The sequence below is a fragment of the Clinocottus analis genome, unplaced genomic scaffold (genome assembly GCF_023055335.1).
Source record: "Clinocottus analis isolate CAN_PGR_092001 unplaced genomic scaffold, fCliAna1.0.p SCAF_18, whole genome shotgun sequence".
NCBI classification, from domain to species: domain Eukaryota; kingdom Metazoa; phylum Chordata; class Actinopteri; order Perciformes; family Cottidae; genus Clinocottus; species Clinocottus analis.
The window spans coordinates 9854485-9870426 of NW_027175909.1; the positions used below are offsets into that span (position 1 = coordinate 9854485).

At 43.2% G+C, this 15942-nt stretch overlaps 1 protein-coding gene across 2 annotated transcripts in view; it reads left to right on the forward strand.

Annotated features, from left to right (window-relative positions):
• The first annotated feature begins 938 nt into the window (after nt 1–938).
• The window catches only part of slco5a1 (solute carrier organic anion transporter family member 5A1), a 32142-nt gene continuing 17138 nt past the window's right edge, over nt 939–15942 (forward strand). For both annotated transcript variants that reach the window (XM_068582293.1, XM_068582294.1), the window contains exons 1-2: nt 939–1000; nt 1526–2925. In XM_068582293.1, coding sequence (XP_068438394.1) covers nt 1977–2925 — 949 coding nt within the window. In that variant the 5' untranslated portion in view covers nt 939–1000; nt 1526–1976. The remainder of the gene's footprint in view (nt 1001–1525; nt 2926–15942) is intronic.

Consider the following 15942-nt stretch of genomic DNA (forward strand, 5'->3'; position numbering starts at 1 on the left):
CAGTTACATAATCAATACCTTTATAACACTAGTTTTATTTGTACCTTATAAATGTACTCAGTATTGTTGCAATGGGCAATCAAATAAACTTCACAAGACGTTTTATTACAATGTAGTGTCAGCGAGACTGCCAGGGACAGAGCCCATTGTCTATATGAGTCTCTCTCATTCTCTTTTTCAAAACAGTGCATTTCTGCTTTCTACTAATCACTGCTGGTTCAGCAAGGTTCCGTCCCATGCCGTCCATATATGCATGTAACAAGCCACCATTTGGGCAGCAAAGCATGCGGGTATACGATGTCATACAGTCAGGGTGATCGTATCTTAATGAACGAGAACAAATATGAACGCATAAGCTTTCCAAACGTGTCGTGTCTCAGAGAGTCGCTGTTTCTCATCACAGTTTGACATGTAACGTTAGTTAGATAGCGAGTTGAACGCAGGTTTGTTTCACGTTAGAAACTACAAGTCCCAGCAGGTCTGAGGAAACAAAATAGCCACGCGCACGATTGCTGCGTTCAAGTTGCATCCTCCTCGTTGGGTTTTCTATGTATCTTAAAGGTTGTAAATGAGAGCTGTCACATCTTTGTGTGTCTGGTGAAAAATACGAGCGAAGACGACCTAGACGTATGTGTTTATTATTATTATTATTATTTAGAGCTCAAGTAGCACAGAGTTGGTTGTGTTACAGACCTATGGTTAAGCTTAAATAATGTAAATAATTAATAAACGTGTAAACCAAATTACTTTGTGTAGTCATTGTTTATATCACCTTTTCTTTGAATGTACTAATGTTATGGGCGCAAGTGATCAAACTTAATTTAGCGTCGCTTCCGCCTCCCTCACACACTTTATTTGGGGTACGAGCTCTGAAGTTTACAATTTCCCACAGCTCATGAAGGCAGCACTTGCCCACCAGCAGCAGCCATCCGCATCAACCAGATTTCATTCACTAAGTGGCCGCTCTGCGAGAACAACAGGCTACCTCCCTCTGTCCTGTGTGAGTATTACAGCCCTCTGAACCTCCTGCCTTTCGCAGAAGTTATGTCAAATAATATTTGTCGCCGTTTTTGTCGAGGCGGAGACTTATTGTCGCTTAATTTCAGCAATGTATCGTGTTGAATCGAGGTTTTATTTCATTTCAAACTCATGACGGAGACGTTTGTGGACAGCGTGGTCTTTTGTTCTCCAGATATATTCCTCGTTTTGACAAAGGAAAGCTCGTTGTTATTTAAGGTCCCCCGCTGCGACAGTATCACACCTATACATATGCGCTTGTTCCTTCGCGTAGTTATTTTTTTTTAGTTTTTGATGTGATATTTTTAATGTGTCTAACGTTAGCAATTTAGCTTTATGAAGTGACCAGCTTAATCCAGGGTTGACATATTACCAGAAAACCTCGAGTGAAAAAGATTATATTTTTGTCGGCTTGTAGCTATGTATATTATTAATGTATCTACTTTGGAAGTAGCAACATTTTTTTTCAAAATATGTTTTAATTTCATGTTTTTATCCCTTTTTATAGGATGCTGCACATCCATGGGACAAGGGCTACAACAAAACCCTATGAATCTAACAAAGAGCCATAAAATCAACATAACATTCACATGGAATCCTAATTTGGGCGAACATTGTAAAGGCATCACCTCTTTGTTATCTGTATATGATCTTTTTTTTAATCTTATGAGATATTTATTCAAAACTATTCGCTCCTTGGACAATATTGACAATAGTGTTAAGATAAGGAAGCTGATGTTCTTCTGTATTCAGTATCCTTGATCGCTTCTCAGAATATTTTGCCGCTAATTTTGTGGAGTAAAACATGCACTTAACTAGAGGGATTCGGTCTGACCGAGACCCACTGGCAGGGCAGAGTCTTTTCTCCAGTAGCAGCTCCACTGTGTCCTCACGTGGCAATAAGTACTGACTCCTCAAATCAGCCAGGAGCTCACAGAAGCTTCATCTCCAGCTGCACCATGACTTCGTCAGACAATGATGAAACAGGGAGTGACCTGTCTGAGTCTCTGGAGATCCGTGAGCTCCAGGACCAGTATATGGACCCAGAGACGTGCTTCAAGTCCAAAAGCTTGCCCATCCTGAACGGACCCTGTCAGCCGGATGGAAAGGCTGCGGAGCTTCGACTGGTCAACACCACCCACACCTGTGTGGCCGTGGAGGAGCGCAGCGAGCTTCAGCCAAAAACCCCAGACTCCAGTCAGGCAGAGACTCCCTCTTCTAGGACAGACTTCTCCCCCTCTGCTTCCAGCCTGGTGGGACTCAGTAGCTCTTTGCCTGTGGAGGGCCACAGGGCTGGGGGTAAAAAACTAGGTTTCTCTCTCACCCGCCTTATCTGCACCCCAGCCAGGAAGTATGCGCGGGCCATCCTGAGAGATTCCCGCTGCTTCCTGTTCTGCATGTGCTACCTGACCTTCATTCAGTCCCTGATGGTTTCGGGCTACCTGAGCAGTGTCATCACAACCATTGAGAAGCGCTACAGTCTGCGCAGCTCTGAGTCCGGCCTGCTGGTCAGCTGCTTTGACATCGGCAGCCTGCTGGTGGTGGTCTTCATCTCCTACTTTGGGGGCAGGGGTCAGAGGCCCCGCTGGTTGGCTGTGGGTGCTGTGGTCATCGCTGTAGGGGCAGCATTGTTTTCCCTTCCCCACTTTATATCACCACCCTACCAGATCCAGGAGATGAACTCATCAATGGGCCTAAAAGGCCTCTGTCAGAGTGGCAACAGCAGCGGTCGTGATCTCGACGTAGCATCGTGCCCTCGCGACCAGGAAGGCAACGAGCACAACCTGTATGTGACTCTGTTCATATGCGCCCAGATACTTGTGGGCATGGGGTCCACGCCGATCTACACCCTGGGGCCCACCTACCTGGACGACAATGTAAAGAAAGAAAATGCTTCTCTCTACTTGGGTAAGACGTCCTATTTTATTTTCCAAGCTTATGACTAATATTCATAAGAAGTGAATATTGTTATGCCACAAAAGCAGTCCAGACTTTATTTGCTTCAGCTTCACCAGGTTTGGCCCACAGTACAAACCTTCCAGCTCTCATGTGTGACTTGAAGGACGCAGAGGTCCTGGGCTGTACAGTTACTGGTCTCTAATACAATTGGTGTCAATTATCCCAATTGATTTTATTCCCACTATAAAGGCATTTGATATTTTTATTTTGATAGATTAAGAAGACGGCTTTTAGCTGTTTTGGTCTTGCTAATGTTTACCAGGAGCATGTGCATGTATATAAACCTCCCAGAGTTCAACAGATGCACTCACCCCCAACGGTCCTCTGTCCTTTTGAATTAATCTCCGCGGCATGCAACCTCTGCAGCACACGAAGGTAAATACAGACACTGCAAACTCAACCGTGGGCCAGAAGCACATGAGACGAGTGTGGGATGAGAACCAGAACTGGGTTGCAAATGATTAATGGCCCAGTACTGTGTGTGTGTGTGCGTGTGTGTTCATATTACTGCTGTGTCCTCGGGCTTATGTGTGTGCAAACAGAAGGCTGGCAGCAGTAAAGCAACATGTTTTGATGTTTAGCCTGAATAGATTAGTTTCTGTTGCATTTAAATTCTAGCAGATTGACCATTGTATTCCTGCGCAAATCATTTGTACGTTTCTTCACAGGTATTCTGTAATTTATCTGGTATGCTGGGCCTTAAAGGTTTGGCTCAGAATAATTGATACATGCATACCACATACTGTACATAGCTCACAGAGGAGTTCATGATTTGCTGAAGTAATCCTCCTGCCCGTGCACAGCATTAGCCACGGTGCCGACACGAGGCCTTGATCACAACATTACACAGCCTATGAAGCACATTCTCTGTTGAGTCCTTTTCGCTGCCCGCTCCGCTGCCCCTGAGACCCAGTATTGATCAGAACCCTGCGTCACAGGGAGCCACTGCAGCACAGCTATTGAACCAGGCAGGAAAACAAGGAGAAAACAAGCCCAAACACAGGCTCGCTGTGCCCTCGCAAATGCATCAGGGCTGGTAAGGCTCAACATCACAGTCAAGACATCTTCATGTGAAGACGGACTGACCTTGATGGCTTTTTTTCAGAGGAATCCCAGAGGGATTAGCTGTTGAGGGAAAACGGACATGTTCTGACATGTCAGAGCATGCAAATAATACAGGGGGAAAACGTCCTTGAAAACTTGACGTGTTTTGTGTACATTTTTATGTTTGACATTCTCTGAGGCTTGTTCTGGTATTTGGTGCATAAAAGTACAGGTGGTGATGGCTTGTCATGTTAGTTTGAGTTAAATTCACATTTAGACATCATAATTCTTTATTTCACCTCAGAAATAAAATCATATTGTCTGGCAAGTGTCAGAGTTGACATTGAAATGCAGCGTTTTAACCTCAACCCATCATTTTCTTCCCTCTAGAGGGAGAACTGGAGCACTTCTAAATTTTTTTGAATATTATCCAATTCTAATTTTGTGGGGATATAGGCTACCCATATCCCGAGGAGACTCCCCCCACACCCCCAAAATTACCTTGAGATGCCCCCCACCTCCCCAATCCATTAACGTAAACCCCTTCTCAATTTACACTGTCTCAGAGGGGAGGAGCTGCTTGATTTTGTAGGACAATGTGATTTAAACTGAGAGTACTTCTGGTGCCCTTGGAGGAAGAGAAAAAAAACAAGAGTGTGTGTCAGGATGTTATCTTTGTGTATGCACAGCATAGGACATTCTCTCTGACCATAACCCCATTTCCCAGCTCCCCACATCACTATGGTAATGTAACGGGCACGGCATCTGAACTTTACCTCTTTTACTCTACTTTGTTAGCAAACGGTGGAATGAGGGTATAGTTCATTTGGCTTTGTATATCTTTTTTTTTTTACTGGTTTTATAGCACACACCTAGAGAGCATAATGACACAAACTGGCATTATGGAAGTAGCCTCCGTGTGCACATTTCTGCCTCTTTCCACAGTCTTTTCTCTCTTTCTGCTCTGAGATTTACAACATACCATTCTTGGCGTTACTATGGTGAACTTTTGTCTTTGCTTTTCTCTGAGGAGCTCCTCCATCTTGTATGAAGGTGACTCGTTGCATTAGATGAGGTTTCTGTTCTTTGGTTGAGTAACAATTCTGTAGTAAATGGGAAAACAAACTATTTGAAACAACACCCCACTTTTATTCTTAATTAGTTGTCTCGGCTGTTTATGGTCGCCTCCGATCTCTAACACTTTGTCACGCTTCCCATCTGATTTGGCAAAGCAATGACCCACAGATCTAAATGATCAATAATCCAAATTCACTTCATTGAATTGTTGATCTATTACAAGCTCTGGACAGTGGCTGTGACCTCCAGCTATGAGAAGGACGGACAACCTCTGTGATTTACAAGCTAATGATACTGAGATGCTGTTATTGACGTGGGGTGAATGGAGAGGTCGGCTCTGATTAGATTGCTGTTTGCGTGTCCACACTACCTTCCAGAGGAGGTGTTTCAACTGCAGCAAAAAATATAATTGAAATTCATACTGTTATTATAACCCGTTGTTTATGCACAGGATTTTTCTAATAACCTTTTTATTGTATTGACTTTGCAGTCCTTTTGCATACAAATATACATGTAGCTGCCCTGTCTACATGCAGGTTAAGGTTAATTGGTTCCTCCTGGCCTAACTAGTTTGTAGTGCAGATGACTCCAAAGCTAACATACTGGTGAGTGTTATTGGTGCCTCTGTGCATTATATATGTTTTATAAGATACTCATGAAACGCCAAGACATCGGACGTAGGCCAGCCTGACATACTGGGCTGTTTATTTTACTAAAGAGGTGCTGCCCAATTTAGTAAGAGAGGAGCTTTAACACCCACAGGGACATCTTGAAGACTGGTCTTGTCTGCACTCTGGCACGCACGCACTCACGCACGCATACACACACATGCACACACTTGCATAAGCACAAGTGGTCTGCTCTCTCCCTCTGACAAATTTAGAAAGAACAGTTGCTCTCAGTCTCTCTCCGATAGTGTGTGCAATGTGTGTGCAGTGCGTGTCCCCACAAGATTGGAGAGAAAACAACAGGAATGAATGGTTAGTTCAGTCATACCTCACTGTGGTGTTTTTTTAATTTTGGGACTTTTTAGCAAGGATTATCAGCCACAGCCCCTCGCACGTCTCTTTCTGTGCTCACGCGGTCAGTTTTGTTAAACTGTTTGTCCTATTCTGCCTAGCAGCCAAAGCAAATGCAGACTTTTGCACACACACACACAAGTCCCTGGAGAAGCTGCTCTCTCTGCCCCAGCAAGCTGCTGATGGATCGCATTTCAGGATCTGTTAGGGTACACGTTTGACCCCGTCAGAGGCTGGCACACGTATTAAAAGAAGGCTGTTTCATCACTGTCCCCTTGGCTTATCCTCAAGAAGGTTTTAAATATCAGTGTGTCCCTTCACTCAGTCCCGTTAGCCAGACCCCTCAGGTTACTCAGCAGCAGACTGCAGGGCTGCCAGCTCTGACCACTACTACTATCATGACTCCCTCTGTGAACCACTGACCCCTCTGAGGCGGATTCTGTGCCACTGATGACTCTGTCTGTGTTTCAAAATCCTTCCTGTTTTGTTTTTTTCTCTCCACCAACCTACACTCCTTCCAGTCAATTTATTATCTTTAATGAGTCCGCAGTAAGAGTAGGAGTGATGGAATAAGGCAGAACACGTTCAATCACGTGTGGGAGTGCGATTGTTTCCAGAGGCCGGGTAGTACAGTCTGACTTCTGGACATTTTTCTGTGTTGTGGCCAGGGTTGTTTTGAAAGTGCAGGAGGGTTCCTGGGGAAACGCCACAAGAGGTTTTCGTGATCGCAAGAATTCTGAGAAACCTTTTGTTTTAAGTTATGCGGGAAAAGAAATGGAATTTTCTTTTTTCTTTGTTCCCCGCTGGCTCTTTGGTCCATGCTGTTGTACCAAATCTGCCTTGATCCCTGGCTCTTGTTGGCTGGTGTTAAGATTAAATAATGCCCCTAAATAGCTTTTGGGGTGGTTTGATAGTGACTGCATATAACCACTGTAAGGGATTCTTTCTTCTCATGTGTTTTTGGACGTTGACACATTAGAAATCTTGGAAAATAAAATGATTCAGATTTCAGACTGACGTTATGGCTGAGGGGTTTATGTTTTTGGTCAGATGTTCTAGAGTTAATGCAAAAAACGCAGGATGGTATAGATACTTCCTCCTCCACCCACGAAGCCATAAATCCTAATTATTGAGTCTCTGGGGGGATTACATAATTATCTGAACCATGCCGGTCAATTTGGACAGTACCACATTCACAAATGAATCGTCTAATTTATAGCATATCTTAAAGATGCATTCCTTACTTGCAAACAGCATTCTATTTTTATTTTTCACTTTTTATATTTCCTGTCAAAACGCGTGAGTACTTTATGTCCTTTAAGCTGTTGCATCCGTTTCTACGCGTTTTATGGCCTGTAACAAAAAAACAAGCGGCCTCTTCACTTAAGATGTCCTTTGTTGCTTTGTCTCTACTGGATGAAATCACTCAAAATCCTGCAGCCTCTGTGTATTTTCTCTGATTAAACTAATAAGATTTGTGAAAAGAAACATGTCCATCCTTTGCCTGTTGTGTCCAGTAAGGAAATGAGTTGTGGTCCCTAATTGCCAGATTTGTATCTGGTGCCAGGGGTACAGTATGTCCTAAGATGGCTATCAGAACAGAGGGTACTGTTGTTATTGAGCACAAGATTCCCAAAATGGCAAAAACTGAGCTTCTATGGGATTTGACCTGCATCAACTCTCTCTGGATCAAAAAGTTGCATATAGTGAACAGACACGGCCTGTACATCAACGTTAGGCTCAATTACATTCCCCACTGTGCCTCATCTTATCTGCGCAGCTCAGTCCGACCTCTAGGTTGATTCAGCCTTCAGGGTCTTCTTGGGAGTGTTGTTTTTCCACAGAAATGAAAAAAATCCCCCTCCCTTCTAGTGTTATGCCCTCAGAGCAGTGGCCATTGTTCTCTTTGACCTCTTCGCTGCATATATGGAGAATGAGGGAGGAGGGTCGGCTGGTATTAATACCATTTACATAAGTCTAAGAACATGCTGAGCACAAAAAAACTGTACTATTGTCAACAAATACTGTTCTCCAAATGGACATCCAATTAGATTTGCTTAAGCGTTTATTTTTTTAAATTATTTTTTTTGCACTGGTTGTCGTTTTTTGCTTGGACTTTTTGTTTGTCCCCTTCTGACGTATAGCTGTGTGCCTTGTGTCCTAGCTGCACATGGTATTGAGCCTCCTGGAGGGACAGGAGCCCACTCTGAGGGAGATGGATGTGTTCTGACCTCCCCCTATGGGATCGCTGCTGCAGACACGCATGCAAGTAAAAATTAGCCTGACAAACTTTACTGTGCACAATCTTCTGTCTGTTGTGGCGGCTTTGCCAAGCTCGGTTATGCCACTAAATGTGGCGTTAAGCTGGTTGTGCATTATATAACTCAAGCTAATGGCTAACACGTAACTGTGATACAGCTCATTGGACAGACAGCATTTTGACAAGAGTCATCCACTAATGTTAGCTGACCGAGTTTGTTTATGATTGTCGGATGTTTGGGAGAAAGGATTTATTTTACACAGTAGTGTATTTATGGGCTAAAACATGTGCCATGATCATTTCAAGTAAAAACCTGCTACTTTAATGCACATTTTCAATCAGGCTTTTGTTCCTGTAGCTGTTTTACATGTTTGTTTTACATTTTAGGGGGCCTAGTTCTTGGAAGACCGTTAAGGGGTGCGAACAGTTAGAGAGCAGCTGTGTGTGTGTGTGTGTGTGTGTGTGTGTGTGTGTGTGTGTGTGTGTGTGTGTGTGTGTGTGTGTGTGTGTGTGTGTGTGTGTGTGTGTGTGTGTGTGTGTGTGTGTGTGTGTGTGTGTGTGCGCGCACCTGCAGTTGGGGGTGGGTGAGGTTTGGAGCTCAGGGGGTTGGTTTGCAGGAGCAAGTGTTTTTGTATTGGTTTTCCTGCAAGCATGCAGTGGTATTTTCTCGCCTGTGTGGAGAGACTGCAGAGGAGGCTGACCCATCAACGCCGAGACTGGCGTCATACACTTGTGTCACAGTGTGTGGGAGGCTCCTCTGCTGCAGAGCAGGTCTTTTCTGACCTGCATTTTACAACAAACGGTGAGAAATAAAGCACGGCTGTGCAGTCACTATCTGCTGCGTGTTCTGCCACAGTACTTATATTCTCACCAATACTAATCAAAGTATTCCAGATTAATGGTTAAGATCACATAAACTCAGCAATTAAAATGTGTTTAGCCTGTTATCCGTTAAGATAACAGTGAAAACATACAAGACAGGACACAGCATGACAAGCAGTTTAAGTATGATTAAGAATATGCCTTTATCTCTCACATGTTATGATTTTTTTGGACTCATAAGCTGATGTTTGAGAATAGAACCATCATTCTTTCTTGTTTATCTTCCTCTTGAGGTGTAGCTGGACAGAAGAGGGTGCACTGATGAATTGGCCAAATCCCTGGCTTTGGCTAGATGATGTTTATCACTATGAACCACATTGCTGTGCCATGTCTGAATGAGGGAGGCTGAAAAGCTGCAGGTGCAAGCTTTTGGCATAAAACCTAAGACCTTTACTCGCTACTCAAATGAACACATGCACACGCACAAGCACACACATGCACTCAGTGCCTAAGTATAATGTGGTTGCACCCCCCAGCCCAGATGCCCCTTTCATGGCCCCTCATCAGCTGAAAGATTATCTGCCAGCCTCTCAAATGCTGGAACATTATGTATGCACAGACACACAAAGTGGTGACAGCACTCCACCAGTGTGTGTGTTTTGGCAAGAGGTAATGTGAGCATCCCATCAGATTGGCTGAAATTATAATTAATCAAGTTTAGGCATCATAACTGCATATGTTTCTGTCAACCAATGGAGGTAAATGTCTTCCGGTCTTCCTCTCCAAAATGACTCCAACTGTTTAATGAAGCTGTGAAGCTACAGTGTGGGCAATTTTCACCGAGAAATGCCCTTTTTTTAATCTTGATTGTGCCCATAATCTCACAAACCTGATTACTAATAGTAACCTAGAACAGCAATTGGTTGATTTAACAGCTTGTTTAGAAACTGGGGAAAGCGGGCTCAACAATAGACCTCAACAGTGGACCCTCTGTCCTGCCTGTTGGCCTACCTGTGCACCATGTTCTGCACATTTGCAAGGTACTGACCTGAACTTGTCCAAAGAGGAGATTTCATTGTGAACATTTCATCTTCCATTAGTAGCAATTAGTCGAGGATTGGATAGAAATTGTGTATTTGCTCAAATTCTGTAAAAGAAAAAAAAATCCTCCAAAAAGATGGATGAGGAGGAAAAGCCACAAAAGATGATGGATTAGACAATTAAGTACAGCGCCATATGATTTACTCAATGTGGCAGTGTGTGAAAGACTTCAGAGAAATATTAGAAAGTGAAGTCATATAAAAGGGTGTAGGCGCAAAGAAATTAGGCTCATTCTTTGAATGACATTCCTTCAGTAAGCCAGTTAAAGAGGACGGTGTTGGTTTGATTGGCTTGTCACAAGGGAGGATTGTGAGGAAGAGAGAGAGAAATATATTTCCAGCTGTCTAATAAATAATGCTGGCATAGATAGTGAGAACTTTTCTCCTCTTGATTGATAACGAAGTAGGATTTATTTGTGCACAACATTCACAAAAAACCCTTTTCAGCAGCTGGTGAAAACATAATTTAATATGACCATTACAATATAAATCGCATCACATAAACGATCTTCACTATTTTGTGTTTAACAAGAATATATAATGTGAATAATAAATAGTCAGAGACTGTTGCTTTTAGTCTGTAAACCTTCATTCCAGTAGTGAGGAGACGAACATTCAACTTGAGACATGAGAGGGATTTTTAACTCTTTTCTCTTTCCACTCTCCCAAAAAACCCACTCCTGTCCCAATCCCATGTACAAAATACATAATTAAATCCTATCTTGTTCCAATCCCAGAAGAATGAATCCTGTCCCATTCTGCTCCTGAGTTCATTCACATTAGAACATGTATAAAATTAAGAGACACAGATTACAATTGTCTTGCCTGATGCCAGTTTTCTGTTCATCTAAGAAATATCATTGACAGTCCACACCAAAACTTTTCTATTTACACTATTTAAATAGTAGTAGTCGTAGTAGTATCAGTCCCTTAAGTGACTACTGACAGATGTTAGCAGCAGATTTGTGGTCTTTTGCCACCGGTGCAGGTCCAGAAGCCTTACGCCAGCACAGAATCAGCAGAAAATGGTAATTTTGCGTCAGAGTTAGGATCCGTGACCCTCGTGACGCAGACAGAAGCTCTACTGGGGTCCCCCAAAAATGCCTCGCATGCTAGAAACATAAGTGGCAACTGATGAGGCTCACTGCTACAACCACTTGGCTGAATCATATTTAGTTAAAATGGTTAAAAATCTCCTTCATGCACATCTTTCTGCTGAATTGCGCTGTAGCCCCCCTCCTGCAGCTCCGGGGCAGCTAGAGATAAAGAAACCCCCTCTATTCTCTTTTCTCTCAATTTCTAAATATTTGATTTGGGGAAGTAAGCTTGGGGAACCCCCTGCAAAGAAAGTATAGCAGCTTGCCTGCAAATGTTAGTCTGGTGTACGGTTAGGGCTTTCTTTGTACTTTGACTAAGCTGCGGGCATTACTATCCTGCAGTCAAGAGCTTTGGTAAAAACCATAACAAAAGAGAGGACGCAATTTCTGACTTTTCTTTCAAAAGACATGACAAAATTCATATCTCTCCAGTGGAGCGTGTACAGTAGATTTATGAATTTTATTGTGCTTTCCTACAATTTCAGTCATGCAAATCACCACATCTGGATGAGAGACGAGGTCACTGGGTCATAGTTTGAGGTATACACAAAGACCATAAGAGGGGGATGGGAAAAGCAGACTTAAGATGCTGATCAAGTCCTCTGTGCCGCTTGTGATATGTCATGTCTTCTGCTTGAGGGGCTTATAATAGTAATGTCTCAATGTAAAGCGGTTCAAAAGCCTGATGGGTGGCCTGAACGCAGATTTCCAAGTCAGAGGCTTTGATGTTGCTGTTCGTATGTTTCTATCTGTAACAGTCTGTCCCGCCTGCATTCCAGGATCAAAGTTCTTTACTTGATCCATTAAGATATTCACAACCTCCTGCCCACATTGCATACTTATCTCATCCTTTCAACCTCCCACTGCTCTGCCTGTGGGACGCCAGCACTGTTCAGGACTTCCATTGACTGCTAGCACCGTCCTATTAAATGTTACATAAGTATCTACAGATTATAAACTTATGAGTAAATTGTATCCTCATCTTTTTCGCCATTATGGTAATTTTTATAAATAATGTAGCATCCAATTAAATCACGATCAAGCCCTCTGGTAACAACAGTGAAACATATTGACAGTAAATGGAAAGCAGGGTTTTCCAGAATAGAACAGATATTGTCTTTTATAGTAACTTCAAACTGACACACGCATGTGATCGCATATTGGTATGCCAGCTGACGCCGTCGTGCCACTTCAAAGCCAAATCAGCATGCTTATATAGTAGAGACAATATCTGCCGGCTGAACACTTCATGGCAGAAAATTGCTTCTTGACCTGTTAATCCCACATTGGAGCCGTCTGCGGCTACACAATGTGTGTCTGGGCTCCATCAGGCTGTGTCTATTTCTGTGCTGGTGTGTATTTATTTGTATTTATGTTTTGTATGTGAGCCTGTGTGTTCATGCTTTAATGTGGCCCCTACATTGTGTGTTTGGATGCATGTTTCTGTCTATTGTTTGAATAGCAGAATTAGTGAGTGTAGTTGGATTTACGTTGATTTACTTGATGGAAACTGTTTTTTCTTTTCATCACACTTCATTCTCATTAACTTCCCTCCCATATTCTATGGGAGCGAAGCACTTATACAGGTACCCATAGAGAAATGTTCTGCCATTATTGATCTGATGCTTAATGCAGGATCATTCATCAGCGGGTCATGTTTTATTCTTGAATTAGCTACAGTGCAAATGCTGCTGATAACAATTTACAACCTATACGAATAACTATAAGAAATACTTTTTGAAAAAAGGAAGAAAAGTTGTGTCTAATTTTGCAGTTTAAAAATGCCACACCATCAGCCTCTGGCTGCAGCGTTATAGTGCTATTAGTTGACGTCATACCGCTCTGCACCATCCAGACAACAAAATGATTTCCAGAGAACAAGTGTTTTATTTTTTTATTTGTTCAGCTGTTTTATAACAAAAGACTATTAATGTTTTTTTTTTTGTCACACTGTGTGCATGTGAGGCCACAATTCCCGTGCATGCCCTCTGGGTAAAATTGTAAGGTTAGGACTTGTAAGAAGACACTGCTATGTCAGCAGGTTGCCATGACAATGCTGTCATTCCCCCATTTCATTGTCTTTTTCCTCCTCTTGTCTTTCAGAGGGTAAGGTCACATGACTGAATTGATCCCCGTAACACAGGGATACATAGACCACTCTCCCTCTCGTTTCGTTCTTTTTTTTTTTCAGCAGCCGGTGGATCATCTGTCATACAGCTGTCACCTGCAGCTTCACTTTTCAAAGCGCTTCAAGCATTGAGCCGGCCTGTCGGTCCAGTGTATGAGAATCCTGAAGCGTGTGCGGACGTATCGCTATTAAACAAATAGTATATCGTTATTAAACAAAGCGGAATAGCTCATTGAGATTTACTTCTGTCGCACAGCAGTTGTAAGAATTGATTATCCCACGTCCGACTGAAGAGGTAACGTGTGATGCATAATGTTGCATAAATCAACATGACATGCCTCCTGAATAATGCAGAGCAGACTATTTGATTGAATCTTTTAGCTGGCACAGCCTAGTGAATACAAATCCAAGGTTGTTGTGTTGCTACCTGCCATCCTTCCCCCGGCGTGCTTGGAGGCTGACGGAGCTTTGTAGGCTAATAGCCAGGTGGGCCGCTACATAATTAATTGAAACGAAGTCTCCAGAAAGCCAGGCTCATACTTCTGCAGCCTATATTGCAAGATGGGAATAAAATCATTAAAAAAAAACAAAGGAGACTTACTGCTCATGGCCATGCTTGTAAACATTAACACATAGATGCACACATTGTGCTCCAGATGTGATAAAAGTGAAGCCTGACACTAATTTGTCATGTGAATTATTTTGACAAGGCAGTGAATGTCCCGTCATTTATTTTGTCTACGTAATGAAATCAAATCATTAATCTGTGCTAATGACTTTGGCCACCAGGGAGCTGGTTCATTAGGTGCAATGTGCTTTCTCATCAAGTCCGGTTGCTCTGCGTTCTCTTGCTTCATCCTCTGACGCTCTGGCTGCATCTCAAGGATGAAGGGGTGAGGCGAACAGAAGGTCCGGAGAGGTTGAGAGGGGGATGGAGGAGCGGATGGAGCGTCACAGACGACGTTGTATTGTTATGCCTGAAAGTCCATTCCCAGCCAAGGCAACCATTGAAGCAGCTGGATGCCGGGAATCCTCTAGTTTCCTGCAATTCTTGCATAAGTTTTCTGGAAAGGGAAGTTGCCCGTTGCAATTGTATTTGAAAAGTCATTAGTTGAGGCCTCGGTAGCTAAGGATTGCAAGATACACATTAATATTCAATGGCTCTGCAATGGAGCTGCATACAGCACTTTAAAGGCATCATCAACCACCTGGGCATTTATCTTCCTGTAATCGCACCTCTAATTCATGCTCTGTTGCCATTCCTGTCTTTCTGATTCACCCTCATTCATTCCTGCAAGCTCTGATTGAGTCAGTGCAGCTCATGAATACAGACAGAGTCAGGAGCAGCGGAGCTCTTACAGAGTGTGGAGACAACAGAGCAGCGCTGGTCCCCGAAGGTTGGCTATGAGAGGGATGTTGCTGAGCAAGCTTTACACTCTGTTACACAGCCGGATCAGTCACCACAGACTGCAGCCCAGCTCCTCTCCTTCTGTTTCTTTACGTTCCATCACTCCTACTGTTTCTTTGTCTCTGCTTTCTCTCCTGTCCAATTTCCTCTTTATCAATTTTTATTTTCTTCTACATCCAACAATATAGGCCTTTTTTTAAATGATTCTTTCTGGACTATTGTTGAGTAAATCTCCTCTTCCTGACACCGCTGTGTCCATCCCTTACAAATAATGGACCGGAAACTCTAAATTGAGGTCAATGATGCACTATAAAACTCTCTAACCTTTTTCCTCCTCATGCCCTTGCCCCATCACATGTCCACGCACATGCACATTTTAAGCCTTGATATATAATATACATGGAGGGAGTGACCTTGGTTCACGTTAAAGTCACTGAGTTGTAATTGTCCCCCCTCCCCCTTATGCCTGTGCAATAAACAATTATATTGTGTTTCTTATATTGGATTCTGCTCGTAACATTTGCACGCTCTGAGACTTCATCCTCAATTGGTATCTTTCCATCCATGTCTCGTACATATAGCAAAGTCAGCACAAAATTACCAGAACATATTGAAAGTCAGGCTGAATGCTCACGTTGATGGTTTAGATGCTGACATTGTATAACATAAGAGTGGACAGCCAATAACCGCAATGGAGAGCTCCTAATGCATTACCTCTACATGTATAAAGCCATATGAAGCTGATAATGAATATTCCCTCCTGTGCATTGTGTAATTGAGTCAGGTGAGCCTGTGACGTGTCATGCGCTTTACATTGGCATTCATCCCCTGTGCTCCACAGCACGTGTGTTTGTGTGTGATGGAGCGCTGCTGCTGTGCCAGCATATTCCTCAATCTGATGGCTCTGCCCTGGCCGCCCTTCAGCCCGGCCGCAGCCCTCCAATCCCTTCATCTCTGAATATCATGGCTCGGTGCCAGGCGGGCAGGGTAGGGTGACGATGTCACGCACGG